This window comes from Phoenix dactylifera, chromosome 10 (assembly GCF_009389715.1).
Source record: "Phoenix dactylifera cultivar Barhee BC4 chromosome 10, palm_55x_up_171113_PBpolish2nd_filt_p, whole genome shotgun sequence".
NCBI lineage: Eukaryota > Viridiplantae > Streptophyta > Magnoliopsida > Arecales > Arecaceae > Phoenix > Phoenix dactylifera.
The window spans coordinates 3,966,827-3,992,283 of record NC_052401.1 but is presented as its reverse complement, the minus strand read 5'-3'; the positions used below and the strand labels follow the sequence as shown (position 1 = coordinate 3,992,283).

Below are 25,457 nucleotides of genomic sequence, written 5' to 3'. Positions count from 1 at the left end.
AGCCCCCGCCCTCTCCGACCTAGGCCGTGTACCTGCCAGAATTCTTTGGCTGCGCCCGAACCGCACCGCCCCGCCCCGCCCCTTCCTTGGTCGAGGAATCATGAAGAAGAGGATTCCGATTTTGGATCCGAGGTGCACGCCGGCGCCGGGAAGAGGACGGGCTCGATTTTCACCACCCTCTCGGCTTCTCCGTGCATATATGCATGCCGATCATCTGCTCAACTACAATAAACAAGCCGGTAATAAGCACAAAATATGCGTTGTACGCGTGCTACCCTTGCACGAAAGCATCCACCCACGAGTTCATAGACGCATATTTTTAATGAATGAATCACATTTTCTCGAAAGTATCGTCAACAGAAGATGCAGTAAAAAGATTTTAAGCGCTTGCGTCTGGTTCTTAAGTTTTCATTTTTTATGGAAAATGAAAGTTCAGGATTCATTATATAAACTCTCCAAACATCTACAGTCCAGAAATGAAGATAACATGGTTCAAATCATGCGGGTATTAACAAACAAAAGATTCTGCCTTTTTCATTAAGCATCATGAGCATGCAGAAATTGCAGTATAGCCTTTCTGTTAAATTCTACAAATAAATTCCGATAAACCTTTCCATGTGGATCAACTTTCACAAACAATTGCAGTGGCGCATATCTCATCATCCAGCAACTGGGAGCTCCTCGACATTCCCATGCACTATGCTGAAAAAAATAATAGTTTCGCTCTACTGTTGTCGTTGGATGAGGGCTGGTATCTGTGGAAAAGCACAAAAGATCACGTTCAAAGCAATGCCATGATTAAAGTAACAATTCATGCAATAAAATGATAAGCACATTATCAATGAAATGTAGTTTTAACATTATCACCACATAAAGACAACTGATACCATCACAACATTCAAGGCAGCAATATATATCCAGACTCCAGAGAGATGCATGTGTATAGCAAAACAGTCCAAAGATGCCTTGTGCTTTCAGATCCAAGCTAAGAACTGTGCCGTAAAGGCAGATAGTTGCTCGCTTGAGGCACATGCAGTTGCTAATGGCAACTCTCTTTCGAACAAAAGGAATTTATCCTCAAGGAATGCACAAAGAAAGTTTTAACAATTTGCTAATCTGCCTATTTGCAGTAGGGATTCATGTAGGTCATAATAGCCCCTACATCCTAGGATTGAATAATGTAACAATTCAACCACTAATGGCTAAAATAAAACCACCGCACTGTACCTTCACAAAGAACACTTCTACACAAGTTCCAAGGGGTTCTACAAGTCACAAGGTTTTGAGCACTGATTTAAATTAATTGTAATGACTATTACACAAGAGCACATGGCAAGCATGTGGTGGAAATAAGTGGATTGCAACATGAATCTTCAGATGTGTAAATGACATGTTAATTTACAAAACCAAGCTTCACGATCAGTTGATCAGAAAACCCGTTTTAACAACGTTCCGGATATCAAAATGTAGACTCTAAGCAAAAATGCAAAATTCAAGAGGTTAATGGAAGTGCTACCATATTTTTTAGTTATTTGTGTACTAAATCATGAGGGACTTACTCATATTACATTTCATTGTTTTTTTTTAAATAATTTGAATTTCAAACTAGCCAGTTTCATATGCAAGCTGAATTTTATGAGGCTGTAAGTAATTTTCCTCACAAATACAAATACATTAAGGGCCTTGTCCATAAATTGTTAGCTATCAAGTGCTTCTTCACAAAAAGGGTAGAAATGCATGGACCAAGTGACATATGAAGACCTTAAGGTTTAGGTAATAAAACAACATAAATTTTCAAACTATTGAAATCCTTCCAAATGTATAGGGAAATGATTCATATTGTTTGGGGCTTTTGAGAAACTATTAAAGTTCCAGGAACTTATAACATCTTCCCCTAAAAATGAATCAGGACCATCATGACATTTCAAGAAAGCCCTCTGAATCATGTGAATCCATGAAAATACAGAGGTAGAAAAACTACAAATTGTACAACTCAAAAACTTATATAAACCCCAAGTCCAAAAAGATTAACTAGTGTTGATTTTATAGGAATAATATCCGTGTGATATATAACCAATACCATGACCTTATCGCCTTTCCCAACTATTTAGAGTCGGCTTTATGGATCCTCATTCGCCAAATATTTCCTATTTGGAACCACATCTGGTGTTATTATGAATTTCTCTATATCCTTCCTCGTAACCTCCATCCATATTACCTTTAGATAGGGCTGTTAATGAGCTGAGCTGCTCGGGCTCGGCTCGGGCTCGGCTCGGTAAAAGCTCGGCTCGGTAGTCAAACGAGCTCGAGCCCGAGCCCAATATGAGGCTCGTTTACACTCGAGCCCAAGCCTGAGCTCGAGCCTGAGCAGCTCACGAGCCCAAACAAGCTCTAGTCTTCCACTGAAAAATCTTATTTTAGCACCATAATTCATAAAAATCTAATCATATAGAGAAAAATAGCTTGTTATCGAGCCCGAGCCGGAGCTCGAGCCCGATTACGAGCCCGAGCTCGGGCTCGTTCTAGAGCTCGTAATTGAAACGAGCTTTACAAGCTCAAGCCCGAGCCTTTGCTTTGCCAAGCAAGCCCGAGCTCGAGCCCCAAATAGAGCTCGTTACTGAGCCCGAGCCCGAGCCCGAGCCTGAGCTTCTATGAAACGAGCCGAGCCAAGCTCTCCCAGGCTTGGGCTCGGCTCGGCTCGTTGACAGCCCTACCTTTAGATCTTCCCCTTCTTTCCTTACCACCTTCAAAAATACCTCTCCTTACTTAAGCCTCTACAAATCTCTGTTGTACATATCTATACCATCTCAATTGATTTCCATCATTGTCCTTAATTTGTGCAACTCCTATAGCTCTTCTGATATATTTATTTATAATCCATGTCATGTATATCAGATTTATTTTATTCAACCGGTTCGTAGACACATAATTCAAAGATCTTTTAAAACTCAAATCCTGCCATGAAAATCCAATGACAACAAATTGAATCCATAGTACCATGGTTAAAATCCATAAGTAAATATAGCTTATGAGATATTGTGTGGTGGCTTCCCAAGACATCATACAAAAGCTTGGCCAAGAGTACCTCTACCCCACAAAATCCTAAACTGTTCATAAGTTTCTTGGGTATTAAAGATGCCACAGCTTCATGCTAAAGGCACTGTACCACAAATTGCCCAGCAACATTAATCCAGCCAGATGATAAGAATTTTAAGTTACAAATCTTAGAGTATAGCAGCATGTTGCTTTTATCATCCATTCCAATGATGCAATATGAAGATCCTCATAGAGTCATGCCATCTGTATCCCACATATGTTTGGTATTAATCCTTGCAAACTTTACACATCGTTATCGCATCGTCTGGTTTCACACGCATGTTGATCAAATACCAAGCAATCAAAAGCAAGGGTAAAATTTCACGATCTTATTAAAACAGGGAATTATACTCTGGTCCTTGGAATGAAACCAGACCATGTTTTAACAATAGCCACTTCAAAAGCTTCAACAAAGTCCAAGTTCTTATGAATGATGATAAAACTGGTGATGATCTATTAGATTTCAATGCAACAGCATACGTATCACCCACTTTCTCAATCTTAAAGAGAAAAATTTATTAACAATTACTTCAGTATTAAATATGTGCATTTGCGCATACATCCTAACTATTAAAGTAGGGATAAGTAGGGATAAGAAAGATGCAATCATAAAAAGTCATTAACAATATTTTATATTAACATGCGCATATGTGCATACATCCTAATTATTAAATTAAAGATTCAAAAAAGATGAGCACCATCATACAACAATTTAAAATTCTGATGGATCACTACTTGATCTTTAAATCAGCCCCTTACATATAGGTTTTGTTGTTAAAAGGTTAAGAAGAGGGTAAATGAGAGGTAAAATAGCACATGCTAATTGAGAGTTAAAGTTTGAAATCATCGTGAGGTTTGAAAGATGCCGTGAAATATCTAGGAATAGAATACGGAGATGAGGATAACCTACAATGAAATTCCCGCCAGTTGGTCTGTGCAATTCCATATGGACAGACCCACAATTTGGGTCATTATGACTTGCATCATGATGTAGCATACAATTTATGCAACCTTGGATAACATTTCATCATGCTGAAAGAAGGACATAGTCATATTGTTCCCCCACACCTTTCTAATTAGCCAAGCAACCCATGCTATGTAGTATCTGATGCCATTTTACATGTCCAAGGTTTTATAGCCTGGTTTTAAGGCCATCCTTCAAAATGTCTCTGGAATTATTCCTTTATGAGCTATACCCACAAGCCAAGTGTCAAAAGGAATTTTTATAATCCATTTCCACTTCAAAAGGAACAGATTTTACAAGGGAAAAAATATACAGTTATAGAACTTTATTGGAAGCATTTCATCCTACAACTAGGAGAACTTTAAATACAGTACAGAGGATGGATTTTAGATGAACCAAGAAAAGCATGCACAAATGGGTTCAATAAGCTATAAGCTGGATCGGCAAAAAAACAAATATGTTCTGAACAGGATTACTCATGGAACAAAGGAATCTAGCTAGATTTATAATGCATCATTCACATAAGAGTCAAATTTGAGCCCAGCAAGCTTAATTTGTTTTATCATTGCAAGCAAACCCCTTCCTTTTTCATAGTCAGACAACAACTCATTGTTTGAATTTTAAATACATATTTATTTGTGATATAATTAAGTATAAACAAAACAAGAGAAAACAAATTATATGGTTAATGACATGTTTCTAGAAAACATTTAGAAGAAAAAATGTTGGCTTACTGAACGTGATATCTTCAACACAGTTATCATGAATAAGTGAATAATCAAATAAAATCAATCTCAAGAAACTTCACAAGAGGTAAGCAATTAACCTCAACACCATGAGGGCCTATCCGATTGCGAGATATAAAATTCAGTACAAGCGAAGCAAATTCCTCAGGGACATCTTCCTGCAATAAAAAGAGTTGAAGTGAACAAAAAAAGAAAAAGAAAAAAGTGAGAAAATTCTGTGACATTTATGTAACACATACTCATGCACAGTTTGTGCCATCAGTTATTGTACACAGGGCGTATTGACTAATATGAGTGCAAAATTGGATCACTACCTTGCATTACTAGATTTAGTATATCATTGCTACCTTTGGCACTGTGCTCTTAGATAACGTGGTATCAAAGTCACAGAACACCTTCTTGGGCTCTTCATGATAACTTCAAGAACCATTATGAGAATTGCTCATCCTTTGCCAATCCCCTTATAACATACAACTGCCATCTATCATCAAATTCTATTAACCTAATGCTCATGACATTGAAAATCTTAACATGTTCTGACCAAAGCATAGGGATTTAGTTTGATATCACTCGAGTTTAATCGACATTTGAGTATAAAAAACACGGCCCATAAACCAACATGAATATTTCTATCGAGCTTCCCTCCCTATTGGTGAATAGCAAACAAAATCACAATCTCAAGTTCCCTCAACGCTATGAGCATTAACACCTATAGAGGAGCATCAGCAACACCCCCCCCCCCTCTTTCTCTCTCCCTCTCTTTCATTACATCTTTAGTGACCATACACCATTTTTTTTAAAGTGCACCAACTCCTTCATTCTTCAGCTGAGTATACTACTCATTTATAACCAGTCGTACCTTTTCTTTTTTTTTCCATTTTAATTGTGTTCTTTTGCTTCCAAATCACCAAATGTTCTTTTGCTTCCAAATCACCAGAAGGCACTGTGATTCAATAGTTTCCTTCATAAATTTGAACCTCAAAGGTTTTCCTCGGATTTAGATATTAAAATCATGCTACTTCAGTCTGGTTAAGCTAGATTTTATTGCTCCCCTTCTGTCTTCCCAAAATATTTCTTCCTTCAGAGACTTAATAGACGTGTAATTATTTTAGCATAGAAAGCGCAATTTTCCTACTCTTACCTAGACTTGTCTTTAACCATCCACTTCTATTGAGCTCTATGTCCATTTTGCTTCTTCAGCTTCCACCTTTTTTAAGTTTTTTTGTTTTTTGGAGGCCCTCTGTTCATTGGCTTGACCCACCATGGAAACTTAATTTATGAAATTTTTGCATACCCACCATGTGTTACTCTGGCCACTGCTTTCTTCCTATGTCTAGCTTCTTTAGAGAAACTTCCTATGTCTTGTTGTTGCCCACCAGAACCCATACTCAAAACAATGATGCTTGTTCAAAATTTTCCCTTCTCAATTATTTTTACTTGCTAGTGGAGCAATCAGGACACAAAGTTCACAATCATTCACCTGACTATAAGAGATGTCACTTGTGCGTCACCTTAATGACCAAAACTAAAACCCAACCCTCATGCATCATCAGATATGAGTTTGGTTATCTGGATCCTTCAATCAATCATCTATTGATATATTTTATTAGTCTCACCACTCATGGACTCATCCATCTTTCCTCAAAATCCTACTATCAAGTAGCTCATGTGACAATCTATTTTCTAGTTACTTTGACTTTTATCCAGCTAAAAATGGCGCAATTATCAGAAGAGATCATAAACATGCATGCCAGAATCGCATAAGAAGCAAGAATGTGATCATATTCCTCTGATACCTCCATTTGACCCAGGTTGATCTCCCTAAGTTCACCAAGGTTTATGATTGCTCAGCTTGAGGAGCACCTACACCAGACCCACCAAAGGTAGTTTCAGAATGATGTCAAAGCTTATACTACCTTACTGTCAGCCGAATTTTCTTCCATATGCTTTTGCACATCACACGAAGTCATTAGATCCTTCTACCCTTAAATGTTCCTTTCTTTGTTCTTCCTTCTTACAAATTTAACCATAGTTAATTTCACTTTCCCAATATATCTCGTAAACATGCTACCCTTCCTCAGATATTATCACACTAAATTTATTGGCAGTCATTTGGCACCTCTTCAAGTTATAAACTTTTCAAGAATCTAATTTCTGTTAGACAGCTAACAATCCATGCATCGGCCAAAAATCCAAACAAGGTGTATATTTTTGTGCTGCAAGATGCACTGCAGAGCAACCTCATGCTTTTTTCCCTTTGCTTTTCTTTTCATTTCTCCCAATATATGCATCCATGTTTTAGTTGCCCTTCACTTGTGGGAGATTAGGACTACCATCAAGGTGGCATCTATAGATGTAAACTTCTTTGTTTTATTTTGATGTCTTGGGTGATGATATTGTCCAAGGCTGCAAGATAACAAGGTACTTCCCCCTCTCAATTTAATTCCATAAACATGTGTTCTTAAAAAGGCAATTGCACATTCGTTCATTTTAATTCAGTGAATATGCTTCTTTATTCCTTTGCTTGGGGGCAAGGTATATCAATTATCTCGGTAAGTGGCCAAGATCTCAATTTATCTTGGCCAATATTGTATACAGGTAAATTTGGAGGAAATTAAGATTTTCCAAAATTTCAGCTTATTTTTTAGGGCCCATATACTGGAATCTCGGCGATGTAGTGAATCTGAGATTAAAAACTATATCCAAGCATCGTTCAAGATTAATTAATTAAGAAATCAATTTAAAGAAGTAAAAAATGATTAAAAAAATATCAGCCATTATGAGTATGTCATATCTGTTGATATCTTAGATTTTATCTATTTATGTCGGCCAAGATAAAGGGCCAAAACTTTATATGTATTATATAGGAGGGTGCCTGACAGCGGTACAAGCCGAGATCACGATCGAGATGAAAATCTTGCTCAAGATATGCCGTCTTGGTATCAAGCCTTATATTGGTGTCACACTGTCACTGTGTCGGTATGCGGGCTGACCATGTATCGGACCAACCGGTATGGTACTATATGCTCTATACCATACGGTTCGATACGGTATCACATACCATGATCTTGCTTGTGGGTGCTCTACATCGTTGGCTGTGCATTCTTCATTCTCCTTCCTTTCAATGAGCACAATAAAGATCTGCCCTTAATTTGCTAGGTATCCCCAATATACATGTGACAAAGTAGATTGAGTCTTCTATTAATAGCAAGCACCCCTCAAAAAATCTACAAGCACCATACGAGTGAAAAGACATCCCAAACCTTATATTATTATGTGCAGTCCATGCGGCACGCTAGGTCATCAATGTTTCTTTTGTTTGCTTTAAGCTTGTTTACACGTTCCTCGAAGTTCAAACCTATAATGAACCAATACATGCTCCCGTTTGTGACATTGTTGGAGCTTCAGATCAACAATAATAACACACTATTTGAAGCTTCATAAACTTACTAGAGTTGACCTTAACCAACGATCCCCTTGATCTGCATTCTGCTGCTATTTTTTGAGTCTTCTTGATTTACTTGTCTCTGAAGAGCAGAAGGCAAGACATAGAGTTAAATGACTGAATTAAATATTGTTTGATGGCTCACATTGTTATGGAGGTTATTTCGCTTAGTCTACCTCCAATATGGACATCACATCGGCTCCTATTCCTCCCCATTGATAATCTAAACAAATGACAAATGATTCATCTTCCCATGAGATTTAGAAACACAATGACATTTATAACCACTTCTTCATTTACCTCCATCATTTACACATCACAATATTAGTTAACTGGCTGATTGTGTACTTTTCACACTGACCACACCACTTGTGAAACTCCATGAGTTCAGCAGTATTTCAAAAGTAATATTATCATGCATGGTTAGTATGCAATCATAAAGAGGAGTGACATATGTGAGGGGGGGTTATGACACATTATGTATGATTTGAGATAAGTGCCCCTAGTGATGGATCTATTGCAATGTTGCAATCTTCAATACTTGAAACGTAATAATCTAATGAAAGAACCAGGAAGAAACTGGATTACCTGTATAGCATGTCCAGTGTGGCGGACAACCACCATTTGAAACTTGCCTTGCATTTGACCAATTGTAAGAAGTCTGTTGCAACATAGTCCAATCAATCTCTAGATGCAAATTTTTACACCTTACCTAAGCTTCAGTAGATCTACAAATGGTAACATGTTGTCTTCAAAAGAATACAAGCATTTTGCTAACTCAACCACATTAGCTATAGTATGTGAATGCATACAGTAAACAATTGTGTGAGTATAAGAATTGTAGTACTAGTATATGAAACCTTCTATGAAGTCACATGTCTATGCATGTGCTTATTATTCGAATGTCCAGCAGAAAAGAATTTTCATTTTATGAATTTTTATTTATGAAATTTTTTTTCCAGCAAAAGGCATCCATATGCTTTTAAGAATACATATATATATATATATATATATATATATATATATATATATATAGTCCTCCTGCCCTCGAACGAGAAAGAGGAACTTACTTCTCTTCTATTTTTTTCTTTATTCCTTAATTAAAGGGCTACGGCTTTCGCGGGCAATCCTTCTTTCAGTAGTGCTCAACACCAAGGGGCTGCTTTTCTGTCGCTTCTTTCAAAGTGCGATTTTAAATTATACTATCATTAACATGGCAAGAATATTTTAAGACTTTACAGAGCTATGTGAACCTTACATTGTCAATCAAGATGTTGAGTTTCTTGACAACATCATATCAAGTATCCTTGCAATAAATATAGGCTATAGCTTAGTAGCCTAAAACGGGTGCCAAAGGGAGTGCGGATACATGGAAGCATCAAGGTTTTAAAAAAATATGTGGAAGTATCTAAGACGTTTTCATACAAAAATATAACATTTTAAATGTAAAATTTATATACATCAAAAAATATAATTAGTATTAGCAAACCTCCCTATTTCCCCACAAAAATATCCCCATTTCTCCAATCCAACCTGCCATTGGACCCCATTCTCCCCAATTGCTCTCCCCCAAGAAAACACAAGGACCCATGCTTTCTAGCCATGTCACTGATCCACACCAACCCATCCACACTGTTCATCCCAAATCCAACAACCATTACCACCTCACACATGAACAACCATCTCCTTCCACCAAAATCCAAAACTTGAATCCCCCTCAAATCTCACCCCCCGCCCCCAGAAAGTATCATGACCCTAGAGTCTACAACCCTCCCATGACAATCTCCTTGACCCACTGGCTCGTCCTCAGTACTCCAAAAGATTCCCAAGCTCATCCTCGATTTCAACACCCGCTACCTCCCCAACTTCATTCGTTGGGCACCCACCACAGCCAATCTACCCTCGATGACCACAACCGCACTTCCCCCTCCTTTTGCTAAAAACAATGAGGAAGGATGGGACTTGCAGAGTCAGGGCCACCTCAAGCTCCAGGATTCCTCTCTCCTTCCCGTGAGCTGAAGTGAGGAGCCATATGGTCAATTGCCACGACTGCCCTCCTCTCCACCAATAAAGGCCTTCAAGAATACCAAGGGACACAAGGAGGTAAGCCTACAGCTAGCTTCCTTCGATCTCTCTTTACTTCTGTTTATCTATCTATATCTCAAATGATAGTTTCTTGATGGATTTTGCTAGTTGCAATTAACAGATGGATCTTGGTGGGGAATCATGCAGTGCTCCTCCCTTTTGATGGAATCTTCTCCTGCCTTCTCCCCTCTCCCTCTCGGATCTGCATTTCGAGATTCTAGAACCACGCTTCCTCGCCAAATGCAATTCAAAAATGAGGAAATGTGGTTCTAGGGCAGGTTCAAGAGCGGAGGTAGGCATTTGCTGCCACTAAAGGCTACAGGAATGTTCAAGTAAACCACCACTATCTCACATGCAATATTTGGCACCTTATTTCTTGCTCATGATAAGCCAAGGCATTATCAAGAATATGACACATCCTAGACATATTAATCCTTCTACAGAACTCGAGTAGGTCCACAAAATAAAGTTCAGAGATGGGTGAAAAGTATATAATGCTACTGTAATAGTTATTCTCAACCAATGTGTCAAATTTTGACAAATGGTATCTATCCTTATAATGGTAGATCACTATGATGTTCTCAAGCATAAGATTTTCATCACAAATTCAGGAAATGAACAGACTTATGATACTGGAAATGATATGTGAGTCAAGCACACTTTGTTTTACAATGAATGAAGATGGCCCACACAACAGGAATTGGGTGTAACTAAATCAGCTGTTCCATTTTTTAAGGTTTTTGTCAAATATGCAGTGTGTAGGACAGTAGGAGCGAGTTTTGGATTGGGGTAGCTCATGCAATCAGGTTTCGGGATCTATAGACGGTATGAGAAGATGCCTTCTGCAATTTTGTCTCTTGTGACTTTTGCTAGATTATTATATTATAGGTGTACAAAGCACACAATTGGCACATGGCCATTTATCTCCTTTTGTGTGATACTGGTGGTGGTGGCTGTTGGGGGGGGGGGGGGGGGGGGGGGTGTGGAGGATAGAGAGTAAGTTTCTATTTCAAAAATAAAAGGCTACAATATCTTCACCTGTAAAATCTCAAATGTCTTCAGAAATTTCTCCCAGTTACGGGGTTGCATTGCAAGTAAAGAGAGTTTGTCTGGGATGGCTTCTTAACTGGCAATGCGAAAATGTAGGCTTTTGGAAGGAGGTAAATGTGAAGTGCCATTTTCTTAAAAAACACTTTATCATATTAATGAAAGGGGTATCAAAATGACTGCTCTACCCTAAAGCTGCACGATGTGCAACACTACCTAATAACACAAGATATTTAAATTATCAGCAGCATCCCTCAAGCTAAGTGTAGAGGGAAATGAAAGCTTTGCACAAAGACACCATACAAGATAACAAACCCTTTGGGAAAAATGTTAACCACTTCTTGCGAGGAGGAATAGGGCACGGATCTTCAAGCAAACAAAGTGATCAAATGAGATTATTATGGTACTTGTCCCAAAAGTAAGGAGGCATTCACCAATTTCAGATAGATGAGACAAAACCATAAAAGTTCTCAACCTGGAAGTAATCATGACATTGTGCCTTGTCCATTTGCTTGATCTAACAGTCTCTATTCACAGTGAGATATGTGATGCGAAAGTAACCAAGATGAAACAACAGCCAATGAAGATAATACATGTATTAAGGTTGTTTGACAGAGTATATCAGTGAAAGCAGAGAATTTTAAGAAGGAAAACAGTTGTTTAGGGGGGAAATGAAAAGAAGTTCTTTGTATTACATTTTGTCAGTTGCATTTTACTACAAAGAGATTAGGCCATGGGCGAATAAAGAACTGAGAAGTTCATCAATATGTCAGTAATAATTTAATATCAAAACATGTGAAGGTAGAATATTATGCATTAGCAATAACATTTTGATACATAGCAGGATGGTCAACATTATCTTCAATAGCAGATGCCTATGTAAATATATGTCTGTATGATTTCATTTTCAAACAATGTAGAAGTTTTGATATATATTTTTCTTTCCTGTGCAGCTCATCATATCTCTTACTTCTTTTAGCTCAGGTAATTCAGCCTATAACAAAGATAAAGTAGGATCTTGGGACAAAATGACCCAATCCAAGGCAAACCATTCTGAACCAGACTCATATATTAATTTCTCAAAACAAGAAATGGAACTGGACCCAACCTAACCCATACGATAAATTCTGATTAGAATTCTTACCCTGAGTGCTGCCCAAAAAGAAACTGAAACAATCACAACTCAAAACAACCAAATCAGATCATTTCAGGTTACAAAGTAGAGCCAAAACTACCAATCATAATGTGTCATCTAGTATAGTATAATATATAATAGTCTAATCTAGTTACTGTATTATAAACGATAATTAATACTATAATATAATATCAATTCATATAATTATAACATAATTTTATTCCAGTAATCAATTGGTATTGATAATAACTATATTATAATTACATTATTATATTATAACTAAATAAAATATTATCATATTCCTATATGATATTATGAAAATTATTATTTATAATACAATTATAATAGTACAATATATTATATTAATAATATACTCAAATCAACTAAGCCTTAATCCCAAATTAATTGGGGTCAGCTATATTATATTAATAATTTAATGTATTATAATGCAATACAATATAATATAAGTATATAATATAATATAGTGTAATGTAATATAAGATGCCATATAGAAATATAATACTAATGTAGTATAATGCATGATAGTATAATATAGCATATTGTACTATAAAATATAATTAATATTATAATATGATATTAATTCATATAATGATAACATAATTTTATTTCAGAAATTGATTAATATTGATAATAGCTATATTACAAAAATTATTATCATATACTTTTAGTAATAATAGTATATTTCTAGATCATCATATTATAATTATATTATTATATTTAATATAATTATATAATATTATGATATTACTGTAGGATATTATGATAATTATTATTTTTTATCATATAAGAACGTTCGTGATAATCTTTTATTGTTATAATCATAATACCTTTTATTATTATTTTGATTCACTGCCACTTTTAAGTGCATCTCTTAATGCCACAAAAGGGCCTTAGGGCGCAACTTAGTTGCCTGCATCTGGGCCACTCGTAGGCAACCAAACACCTACATCTTTTCACCTGCAACTCGGTTGCAGCATCTGACGCCTAGATGCGAGCAAGCAAATATATGATCTGCTTCCAAATTCATGATATTTCATACGTCTGCAGAACTTGCACAGCTATCAATTGGTTAAATTACATATTTACTCTAATTTTTGAGTTAAAAATCAGGAAAAAGGACTGACTGTAAAGTGCAAATCCCATACAAACCTAGTTATAGGAAATTCCTACAATCAGGATATATAGCAGATTTCTTGCCCATGAAAATTAGGCCCGCATACAACACACCAGGGTGGTTGGTTTTAAATGGAAAGAATCTTACCTAGTTTTTCATTTGACATATTAAAACATGCCACATACCCAAGTTGTACGAATCCTGCCATTGAGTGTGATGAGGACTTCAAAAATAGGCGAACATTTAATCAATCAGAATTACCAGTTTAAAGGCAACACAAATTGGTAGAAATGCCATAAAAGATTGACATAAGTTTGCATGCTGGTAAAGTAAATTATGGCCACTAAAATTTAATATTTTGACATGGTTCCCTTCATGCAAGTTGGTAGAGAGAACCTGTCTAATCTGTCCGTTCCTGCTAATAGTAAGAGCTTTGGCACTGAGCACGATAAGAACTTCTCTGAGAGGCCCTCATACCTGGCAATATGTAATGATTATATTTAAAAGTATTAAAAACCATGACAGCTAAACTTTGTAGGCAAGGAAATGTTTAAAAACCAAAAGGCATTCTGAGTGTCAGAACACCACCATATAAAGAAATGGAAGAAATTGAATTATTCTCTTGCCTCTTATAGTTACATGCTCCAAGAATACAGTTTTCACAATTTTATGGCAATTAGTTAGCACTTCATCCTTTCTTTCTCCTTTTATCATGCAAGTGTAATATTTTCAAATTAAGCTACAGAATTTAGGTTTCTGGATCACAAAGTCAAATGGCCATAGACAAAAAGAAGCACTAATAACATCATATCAACCCAAAAGTTACCAAATTATACCACAAGTGAAAATGATATACCTACCAGCCTTTCCAGTATTTCTCTGTTTCTTCCAGAGAAGTGCGATATGTAAAACTGCAAATAAATATTTAGTCAGAAACATTCACTTTAGATACAAAAGCAGACCACATGAATAAGTACGGTCATTGGTAAAATTCTACTGTAAACATGCATGAGTGCATGAGATTAAGATGCAGACGAACAAAATCAAAAAGGTAACCATTGATTGTAAAACATGCTTGTGCTCACCATTTCTTTGCATTATCATATTTTAACGTTGATGGGATAGATATACGGGCAGATTCAACATTTCTTAATGGGCCTCCTCTGACACTCCACTCAACCTGTGAAAATTTTAGAACTTCAATGCATCAAACATAGTCCTTTCTAATTCAATGTTTGTGCATGGCAATCTTTAAATGAAGTAGAAATTATTTTCCTTATTTGTAGTCTTTCAACAACACCATGTGAACTCCAATAAAGGATAAATCAATAAAGCAATACTGTTTCTATCATTGGTGACCAGGGTGTGTAGGTATTAGGTGGGCCTCAGAACACTTCAGCAACTCATCCAGACCACTATATAAAATAATATGTAACATACAGTTATATACATGTAGATAAACATACATTATACATACACTTACAAACAAACGCACACATATATGTTCATAAAAGTAAATATAGACATAAAAGGAGGTAAAACATAAGATTGATGCAAAAGATTAACCAAATGGCACAAAAGGAATAAAAATAACTTTTTTTAAGTATTAGAGAAGTGATTCTATATTTCTTTTAGAAACTCTTACTTAAGCTCAGCCTCCAGCAAGACAACCTAGCTATGCAGTCTCAAACATTTGAAAAGATACGATCATGATATACTTAAGTACGACTTACATATTGATAATGCAAATTACAATTTATCTCCAAGCTGTGAATAATTTTAGGGAATCGTACTATATGTTCACCACATATGCATTCAGGCATGTTAAAGCATCAGCTTATTGAAATTCTGAAAATATAAATGAAATATTTGGATAAAAAATGAGGGACTTTGGGTCAGCTGAAGGCAATAGGCTACGTCAATCACCTAGGGTTACTTAGGCAATTATTCTCAAGGAGTAACAACAATGAATATTAAGTTTGCTGTTAGAACTTTGTTGGGCAGCAGGAGTGCAATTTATTGGAATTCTGCGCTGTATTTCTAGTTGGTTAGATATATTCTTTCTCTGAAAATTGTGAACTTGGAGAGTTGTATTTCTAGTGGGATTTAGATGGGCTACAATGAACTCCTTTGTTGCACTTCTCTTGCTTCTTAATTTTCTTATAAAACATGATGTGCAGAGATATAACTCATGACGAGTGCATCAATTAGTCCTTTTAGGGCATGATGTCTCTCTATAGAATGTGCAAAAGCTAGTTACTGAATGTCAATTGGTTCGAAAATTAATGAAAACAAAATTGGCATAGGCTTTACTTTTAAGCAAGGAAGTGTAAACAAGGGAATAAATATTGGTGTTTCAAAATAGACAAGGAATGCATGCACAAGACTGTCATGTAGGAATTGAATGAGAACTAATAAGCTGGCTCGCCTCTATATTGACATGCTTGGGTAGGGCCAAGATGCGGTATACTAAATGAGATGACCTACCATCTAAGAAACTGCTAAACAACATAAGCTTGGAGGGTAACCATCATCTGGATGTGGTATTCATGATGCATAGTTAAACAAGCATTCATGATTGATCAAGCTACAGTTTTGCTGTTGTGGAAACAACTAATAAGCTCAATGGGAGAAGATAAGTACTAAAACTCAAGAAAAAAATAAAATTAACATTAATTAGGAAAGCAAATATTTTAGAATTCAGAAAAATGGGAATGATTAGCATGGACTATCAATATGTATTTTGTATCCTTACTATATAAAACACTAATGTCCTACCAAAAGACACTAACGAGGTCAATAGACTACCTAAAAAGGCATGAGAGTGCATATAATGCTGATGATGATGCCTTATTACATATCTACGTACCATATTATTAGGTGTGGCAAGCACCACTCCTAAACCTCCTGGCAAGGTACGCCATAGCGGTCTGAACTAGGCAGTACGAGGCATACCGTACCATACCGGTTCGATACCGGTACCTGGTATGGGTGGTGTACTAACACTCAGTACGCCAAAAAAATTTCATACTATACCATACCGACATTATACTAGCGTGGCACCGGTATGGGTCCAGTACCGAAACGGCAAACCTTGCCTCCTGGAATCAAAATGCTTTAAAGCTAACAGCAAGAATCAAGTCATTGTTAGAGCTGTTTCATAACCATCATGTTAGATGTAGGGATTCATATCTCCCAGCTGGTGTCATCCTTGACCTTCTCGTTATGATAATCTGTCACAGTTAAGGCATTAGGAACAAGCTCTGAGGAAACAGCACAAGAAATTTAGGTTTTCTGTTCCAAGATTACATCATCCACCAATCATATGACACTCTACATACTCTACACAGGTGCCCTATCCCAGTATGCTTCCAAGTTCCGACCGAGCTAGTGACTACTAAATGGGTATATTGCAATTCATATTTGTACTTCTACAAGACAAAAAATCTGTTATGTCATCTGATTGATAGAATAATTTAAAGTGTAACACTAATAAATGAAATAACTGGTGAAATACACAAATACCATAGTTGATTTCATGTAAAAGAGGTGCTTAAGAAATTAAATGTGTTTTCAAATTCTACCATGGCCTAACCATAAAATGAAGTATCATATCGTCATAACACAAAAATAATGGAGACACAGAATAACAAAAGAGCAGCATACAAATTCAATGAAAAATTTATGGGAAGCAGTTTCATATGTAATTCCAGAACTTCCAAGGGCATGGTACATACTGCTTTCTCGATGGTGGGGAAGTACTGCATTCGATTTGACAGGATTTTCTGCATATGGACCAATGATGCCATGGCTGTGCCCTGTTTTCAAAGTTTTTATCCTCATAAGATTGATTAAAAAATTAGAATGAAATAATAATAAATATTTTAAGCAGGAGATGAACCTCAACAACATCAACAACAACAAGGCCGTGCACATTAGCCATTGCTTTCGATGCAGCTACATGCACAGCCACAGAACCTCCCATGCTGCAAAACAGAATGCCACAAAAGAGCCATTTATTTTAAAGACAATATAAACTCCGTAAGTGCAAACATGATTGTCAATATTATATAGTTAAAAAGACCAAAAAGATAAGTCCAGTTCTCTTTTGTTCAGAAAGGACTAGCTAAATTACTACCTCACGGTAGCCTTACTCCTATGGTAAAGGGTTTTTCAGTCAGTCAATTCCCGCTGCCTACTAACCTAACACCTCCAAAATAGCATAGCGTTGTCCTATTTTATTTTATTTAGGAACTTTCGAAGACAAATGGAAGCATTTTACAGAAGCTAAGAATAAGCACAGATAGTGTTCATTCTCTGGATACCGCAGCATCATTGGTCTGAGAATACTGTCATTTCCAGCAGAGGAGCCCTTCTAGAAGGACTTCCTGAGATTTTTTCCAGTATTTCATGGTTTAAGGAATTTGTACGACCACTTTTGCATTTCTTTCTTTTTTTGACTTCTAATAAAATTTATTGCTTGCATAAAGAAAAGGTTCATCTGGAATATGAATTTCTTGCACATGTGAGCTTAAGTGGATAATCAAACTTATCAAAGGGATATTATGTTATTTATGGACCTTTCATATTGATGCATAGCCTTCCCAGTAAAACATCAAACATCACATCAGTTATATGCCAATTTAGGGTACAACGGGAAATTTACTGTTCTAGAGGTTTCCACTTGAGTTCTGATAATCATATGGGGGGAAAATGGACTTCAACTCTTGAGTTCTAGCGTCTCATGCTATCACAGGTGTCTGAAGCTTCAAATGGTAACTCACATTTCAGTGACGAAAAGCAAAAATACTGAAATTTACATGAAAAAAGCTTAATTAGTGCTATAGAAAAACTAAGTTTGATTTCATGTAAAATGAAGTTTAAAAAGAGTTTTGAAGGTATACGCCTGTAGCAGGAGGCTTTGACAGATCTACATTCAGTTAGATGATGCTCTTATGATTATTGTAAATGGGATTTGAAGCTTCCAGAAAGGAGTTAAACCATATCAACCTAATGTCTAGATTTGATTAAAATAAATAGTGAAGAATGATTCATAAATTCAACCTCCAAAGTAGTTCAACATGGCTTGGTGGCTACGGTTCATGTTATGAACGGAGACATGCATACACTACGGAATACGGAATTATTCTTCATTGTTGAAATCTCTCACATAAGTAAAATGCAATGCTTTATCTGTTGCATGCTCTCACTTTGTGCCCAAAATATTGCAAGATCCAGGTTCCCACTAAAAGGCAAATCCGAATTGTTTTTACAAAGCAGAAAATTGCATTGCATTTTTTTTGAACCAAATAAAAATTACCAAGTGCCATTCTCTTCATTAACAAGGTCAATGAATCAACCTAAGACAGATGGTGTCTTGAACAAACAAAATTGATGTTACTGCATCAATCAATTATTTCTGAGATCAAGAAAAGGCATCTTTTAAAATTGTTCAAAAGTGTCATGAAGAGAATGGTAGAGAGAAAAGTAGCGCATAAAATATATCCATTGAGAAGAAAATATTTAGCACTCTTTGCGCAATGGGAAGATCTGATGATATAGTAGGTTTAGACTACAGGAATGACAAAGGAACGGTATACATTCCTGCCCAACAATAAGAATTTTACATAGCATTTTAGGGCTGGCTTCATGTGTAAGACTGAATATATAGGCATTGCTAAATAGAGCTAAAAGCATTTCCAACAAGAAAGCAAACCATTATTTATAAGGAACCCAGTTTATATATTTTACATGAGAGCACTTATAGATACTACTCACAGAAGTCAAGAAGCATGGCATTCAATGAGCATTTGATGCAGCAATTGATTTATAAAGATCAGACAATATTAACAAACAAGAGGAAAACCTGTGGCCAACAAGTATAATTGCAGGTGGGGAATTTCCATATATTGTCTTCAAAACAGCCAAAACATCATTGGATAGAGTCTGTAAATTCAGATTGATTAATTCCATTTTCGAAGAACATACAGACATTCATTAAAAATTCAGATAAAGTGGATCGAACAAGATCTATAAGTAGAACAGATAAATAGAACAGCAGGAATAAAACCCAAAAAAAGTCAAACAAAGTTTATTAACTTATTCTCTTGCAATACACTAAGCTCATATGGACATACTTCAATAGATAAGTCCAGATCATTGTCAGTGGATGACTTTCCATGCCCTCGCAGGTCCATGGCAACAACCTGGGCCCTTTCCTTGATTTTACTTGCAGACAATGCAAAAGAGAGCCTGGAAAAAAGGAAGCTTAATTATGACAGAGTGAACTCAATATTTATATGATAACAAGAAAGACTTATTATTTCTCATATAAAATTTTATGTACGTCAGTACAATAGAGGGCATTGGGCATCTAAGTTACAGTTTCGCAGTTCAATAGAACACTTATAAAGAAAACAAGAGAAAAAACAGATTTAATGAGCCTGACTATTGATTTTCTATGAAAAGACATCAAATCTAATCCATGAGCGCGCTCGTAATTCCATCAGAAAGTTATCCTTTGATTCCGGAAACTACTTGACTAAATATTGTATCCCAAGAATAAATTATGTAGACCACGTTGTAGTAAGATAAATGCTCATTAACAGAGTGTTGATCAAAGACTAGCTTAGATTTGTTTGCAAAGACATCAAAGTTAGCCCTTAGAGGATTATCAGAAAAGAATTTGCAAGAGCAAGCCCAGTTAATGAGGTCAAGTTTGGTGGTTACTGCTAGTTTTTGAGCTTTGATGATATATGTCAAGTGATACAATTTACAATGTCCAAAAGAATCTGAAAGTGCAAGAAAGAAACAGAACCATACTTTGCACATCTTTGAAATTTATGCATCATTTCTGTGATAAAGTTATGCAGGGATAAGTATTCATGTACTGGACCATGTACCCTTTTCTCCCAAAGCTTGGTCAACACTCCCTTGAAGTGATGTTAGACTTGACACCCTTTGCTTGAATTGACAAGAAAACAAGGTAGAGTGATCTAGTGTCAGAGTAGACACATCAAGAAACTAAACTTTTGAAAAATTCAGGTAATATTGGCGAGCAATAATGAAGCCAAAAAATAATATTCATTGTTGCTCTACAACATGGAACAGATTAAGAATCCGTCACAAAAATTGATTATTCATTTGAGGTCACACTTGAACGTTTCCCATACAAGGTGAGAAAATCGAGTAGAATTGCAAAAACAGACAATCAACTTTTAAGGTAAGAAGATATACACAACTGCCTCACAGTAGGGTATTTTCACTCCTAGTTGCGAAATGATGACCTCCATGTTGCAGCCTTCCATCTGTAACAACCCACAGTTCTAGACTCCTGAAGTATAGGACCAGGTTACCAGTCAAAGACCAGAGTTTACTCTAATTATGCATCTTTAACCATCAATCGACAACCTCATGCAAATGGATTTGGAGGTTGAGCTTAGCTTTCGAGAATTGAACTATGATCAATATAGCCATCTGAAAAGTTGTATTTTAGGCTTTATGGTAGACATGGAAGTACCTATCAATTGAATAAGTTTGCATATCAACTGGAATGTAATTCTGATACAACTAAGTAAACAATGTAATACCCCCTTCTATACATCTATCAGCACTAAAAAATGTATTTAAGACAAAATATATTCAGTGGACATATATAATCACATAGGCTTTAATCTTGATTGGTCGATGAACATCACCATTCAAAATGAGAGCAGTGCTTAATGTATTGACTAAGGGCACAGTCCAGATGCAAAAAGTCCACTATCTGCCCCATACCTCTCAAGTGGGTGAAGGGGATAAGAAGGGGAAGCAGGGAGAGCAAGGAGACCATCAAGTTGCAAGCACGTAATGCCTGCAACTTTGAGATAGTAAATCCAAAAAAGGAAATTACATTATCCCTAAAATCTATGGATTTCAAATTCAAAGGCTCCCCTCAATTGGTCAACTTCTTCCTGCTTTGGACTCCTCTCCTTACTCCTTGTTAGGGGGCATGCTTGATATCTGTGGATAAGCAAAGCCAGCAACCAAACATAGCTTAAATGTCCATAGTCTAAATGTTGTGAATCATTTAATTAATTAAATATCACTTTAAGTTGTCATCTTTGGACCAATTTAACTATCTAAAGGAGTAAGAACTTCACAAATAATAAAATTTCATTGATGCTGAAATGTGACCTATGAACTTGTTAGTTAACCATGTAACAACCCAGTGGAAGCAGTAATCGTCAGTTTATATGGGAGGCAAAAGAAACACACCCACCCACACACACACACACACACAAACACATTGTGTGCAACATAGAAACCTGTAGTCTTTTAGCCAAAAACAAAATCAGGCATACCCTGAGTAGCCACCTCCATGTAGGCAAAAAACAACTGGCCCCTTTGATCCAGCCATGTAAACATGAAAGACCTAAACAATAAAATGGTGAAAAGAGACATCACGCAATGTTATACAAATCTTCATGCAATTAAGGAGCCAACAGAAACAGCGATGATAATTACAATGAAAATAATAGTAATAAGAATAGTCATAGATTATAAAGCCTACTCACATTATTTGTTTCTGGAATAGTTACATCTTCTTCTTTGTCAAAATAATCTGACCATTCTAAACGTGAATACTTTTCAAGTGAACTCCTGCATGTACATATGAGTATGGTGATATGTACCATAAGATCAAACAACAACCAAAACAAAGTGGATCACAAGCAGTCTTTAATGAGTTCTAACCCAGAAAAAGAATGCTCATTGAAATACATTCCAAGTAGTTTCAAGTTTCAACTGTTTGGCATACAACTCTAAACTGTTACATAGGAGTTTCAAGTAAGACAGAATCAGATGGAAAAGATTGGCAGGTTAAATTACAACCATATCAATTATGCCTTTACATATCAGTAGGTAATCCTTTAGTTACTGTAGCGGCCACTTCCATCAGTTATTTGTTTGCACCAGCTTTTTCCCATAACGGATGTATTCATAATAGGTACATCATCATCAAGAGACCAAGTTCCAGTCTTCTCTCATAGTTCAAAGTTCTGCAACAAGATATAAGAACTAAGATACACGCGGACAGCAGGTCATGCAAGGCTTGTCGATCAGTTGAGAAAATCCTACAGGTTTGGATAGCCTTGTATATTGCTGAAAAAATTTAGACATGCAAGAACACCTATCTTGAATAGTATTATATGTGGCCATTGATAGTATAATCATCAGCAATGAGGCCTGTAAAGCCAACAAACCAGCCAGGCAGTCACAATTCATTTTGCAATTTGTCAACAAATCATTTGCAAGACTGCCCATGTCGGGACCTAAAGTCTCTTCCCATTTGTTGAGAATCATATTTTGTAAGAAGATTACTAGTTAGCCATCAGAAAATTCTACCTAGGTATTGCACCAATAACAAAATCTCACACCTACTTCATGACAGTTCTGTCACCTTCAAGTATCTACAAGTAATACCATAAGACCTGGTTGATATTAATTTATGAATGATTTTCAACCATTGTTACTTTCAAGGCTATGTGCTTGGTCAATACAAGCTCATCAAATTCTCTCACAACTTCCATCCCAGTTTTCTAAAGTTGTCTTAGGTTCCTCCAAAACTTTTTTGCACATTCCAATAAAATCTTTATCGATCCTCCATCAACTATTCCTTTACTAACCCAACAAAAATACCTCTTTAATGTGTTCGTTTCCATCTCCACTTTTTTTCTAATGACACTATAGGTGTACCCTAAAATTCTCATGCGTGGTCCATTTTTGTCCAATATCCAACCTCAATTTTTCTGTAGGCTTTAGTATAGTGCAATCACACGATGTTCTGAAAGACTGAAGCTTTCTTGATTTCATAGACTCGAAAAGCATATTTTGCAGAAAGTATATCCTACAAACTTCAAACTCTTTTAAGCTTTAGAGATAGAAAAATTGTAGATACCTTCGTACTCAGATATTCCGAGTCCTACTAATTTTAATCAAGAGATAGGTGGAGTGTCAATAATAAGAACTAGTACTGTTGGAACCTTGCTAAGATGAAAGCATTTAGATATCAGAAAGAGCAGATAGATACATTTCAATGCATGCAGAATGGAATGAGCGAATACCACTCTGGTCATTGTTCTGTTGCCCACCAATTTAGACTCTAGCACAAATGAATCTCCCAAATTCTTGTCAATGACCCACACAAGTTCTCAGAGTCTCAACAATGAAGTCAATCCCGATATTCTCAAGATTCTCAGGTACCCAAGCTGTGTCGGTCGAGCTTTATTAGATAGAGGGATACATGCGCATGTACAAAATACATATGAGACCATTCTATTGCACTTTAAAAACTAGATGCATATTAAATTAGAACTCATTAATTCGGAATTAAACAAACCCACAACTAGGCACCTTTTCATTCCTGCATTAAACTTTGTGTTGCTTAGATATTGGGAAAACACATGAAATTATTGAGTGGGCAAGAGGAACCAAGAAATAGCGAACCAAGATTGCCGGATTGAGTTCTTCATTTTCATTTCCTCCCCCTCACGTTACCAACTTCTAAATAGAGGCTAACTAGCAAAGTCAAACGATTCCCATACTTTTTTTTCCAAACAAAAAAATCAGTTGATAAACCAAAGAAGAAGAAACACAAGAAGAGATGAAAACAAGAGTCAGAAAACTCTTGATATGGTTTCCTATTTTTTATTGGGCAACAAAGTTTCTTGTAGCTATATTTTTCAAAGTAACAATACACCAAGGCACCGCATCCAAACCAGCTGACAATTCTTTCCCCATTTTCTTAATGGAACAAAGAACAACAAACAAAACCCTAGTTCGCATTTATAGCTTAATGATTTTTACTGAGAATCAACAGATTATATATTCCTTGTAATTGAGTGATTTAACCTCATCAAAAGCGGCTTTTCTTGCACAATTTATCCAATTATTGTGCAATCTCTAGCCATTTCTACAGTTTATGGTCCTCTTAAGGTGGCATAACAATTTGATCTGGACACACAACTCCCTTGAGGGGAAAAATCTTTCAACCCTTTTGCTTTCCCTATTTAACCGTAGGAATTCATCTAAACCTCACATCAAAGAAAGACTTTTGTCCAGATACATCAACGTTCCCCCGGACGTAATTTGCTGTATAAATTCCGACCAGAATGAATTCTTGATTTCTTTTTCAGAACACAACAGTGTACGCAACAATTACAGCAAGAAATAAACTTTGATTCGATCTTTAAAAACTTTACTTCCGATCAATGGAAAAGAGCTACCACAAGGATGAGGAACGATGAAATCTTTCTTACTGAGATGCTGGTCGAGGAGGGATGGAATCCGGAGAGAAAGCAGAAGGAGGTTGTCCTTCGGAACCCTCTTCTTGAAGCGGCGAAAGGTTCGAGGACTCCATGGCTTCTTTCTTGGGGGTTCGACGCCAAGGTCTTTCGTTCTTTCTGCGGAAGACGCCGGGTTCTTCGATGCCGGTGCTTCTGAAGAGAAGAATGCTTCGGCGAGACTCGCCGGGGGAAGAATGGGAAGAGAAAACGGGGTACGAGGAACCTTTATAGGACAAATTCCGAAAATCATGTTTAGGCTTATGTACTTAATTTGTCTTCGTTCTTAACATTTATTTTTAGAAAATTTATATTTTTTTTTTCTAATTTTTATTTTTTTTGCTTGGGCGGGTAGATCATACCTGACGAGTACCGATACACCCAATAAAATTAAAAAACAAAATACCTCAGAGTGCCACGGGCAGCTCCTCATCTCCAGCCCACAGGGTACTGCCAGAGTGACTGGCTATATAATCAGCCATC

The 25,457-nt window shown here is 36.4% G+C and overlaps 1 protein-coding gene and 1 long non-coding RNA gene across 2 annotated transcripts; both read right to left on the bottom strand.

The window, feature by feature from the left end:
- Positions 1 to 394: 394 nt before the first annotated feature.
- Positions 395 to 25,207, bottom strand: LOC103711084 (probable protein phosphatase methylesterase 1). Its single transcript, XM_008797081.3, has 13 exons — positions 24,951 to 25,207; positions 22,209 to 22,293; positions 21,996 to 22,066; positions 19,791 to 19,905; positions 19,520 to 19,599; positions 17,555 to 17,639; positions 17,391 to 17,471; positions 14,739 to 14,833; positions 14,514 to 14,564; positions 14,050 to 14,130; positions 8,840 to 8,912; positions 4,887 to 4,964; positions 395 to 755 (listed from the first exon to the last, which is right to left on the bottom strand). Exons 1-13 carry the CDS (start codon positions 25,049 to 25,051, stop codon positions 726 to 728), a joined length of 1,026 nt encoding a protein of 341 aa, XP_008795303.1. The 5' UTR covers positions 25,052 to 25,207; the 3' UTR covers positions 395 to 725.
- On the bottom strand, positions 5,672 to 8,832 carry LOC113462998. The gene is made up of 2 exons (XR_003386479.2): positions 8,257 to 8,832; positions 5,672 to 8,164 (listed from the first exon to the last, which is right to left on the bottom strand). It is a non-coding gene; the product is annotated as an uncharacterized LOC113462998 (long non-coding RNA).
- Positions 25,208 to 25,457: the final 250 nt, after the last annotated feature.

Coding starts and splice junctions, on each gene's coding strand:
- LOC103711084 (XM_008797081.3), bottom strand. CDS start 25,051: ATGGAGTCCTCGAACCTTTCGCCGCTTCAAGAAGAGGGTTCCGAAGGA. Junction 19,906..21,995: donor CATGGAGGTGGCTACTCAGG/GTATGCCTGATT, acceptor CCTTTTTTCCAG/GCTCTCTTTTGCATTGTCTG. Junction 14,131..14,513: donor GAGAAATACTGGAAAGGCTG/GTAGGTATATCA, acceptor ACATATTGCCAG/GTATGAGGGCCTCTCAGAGA.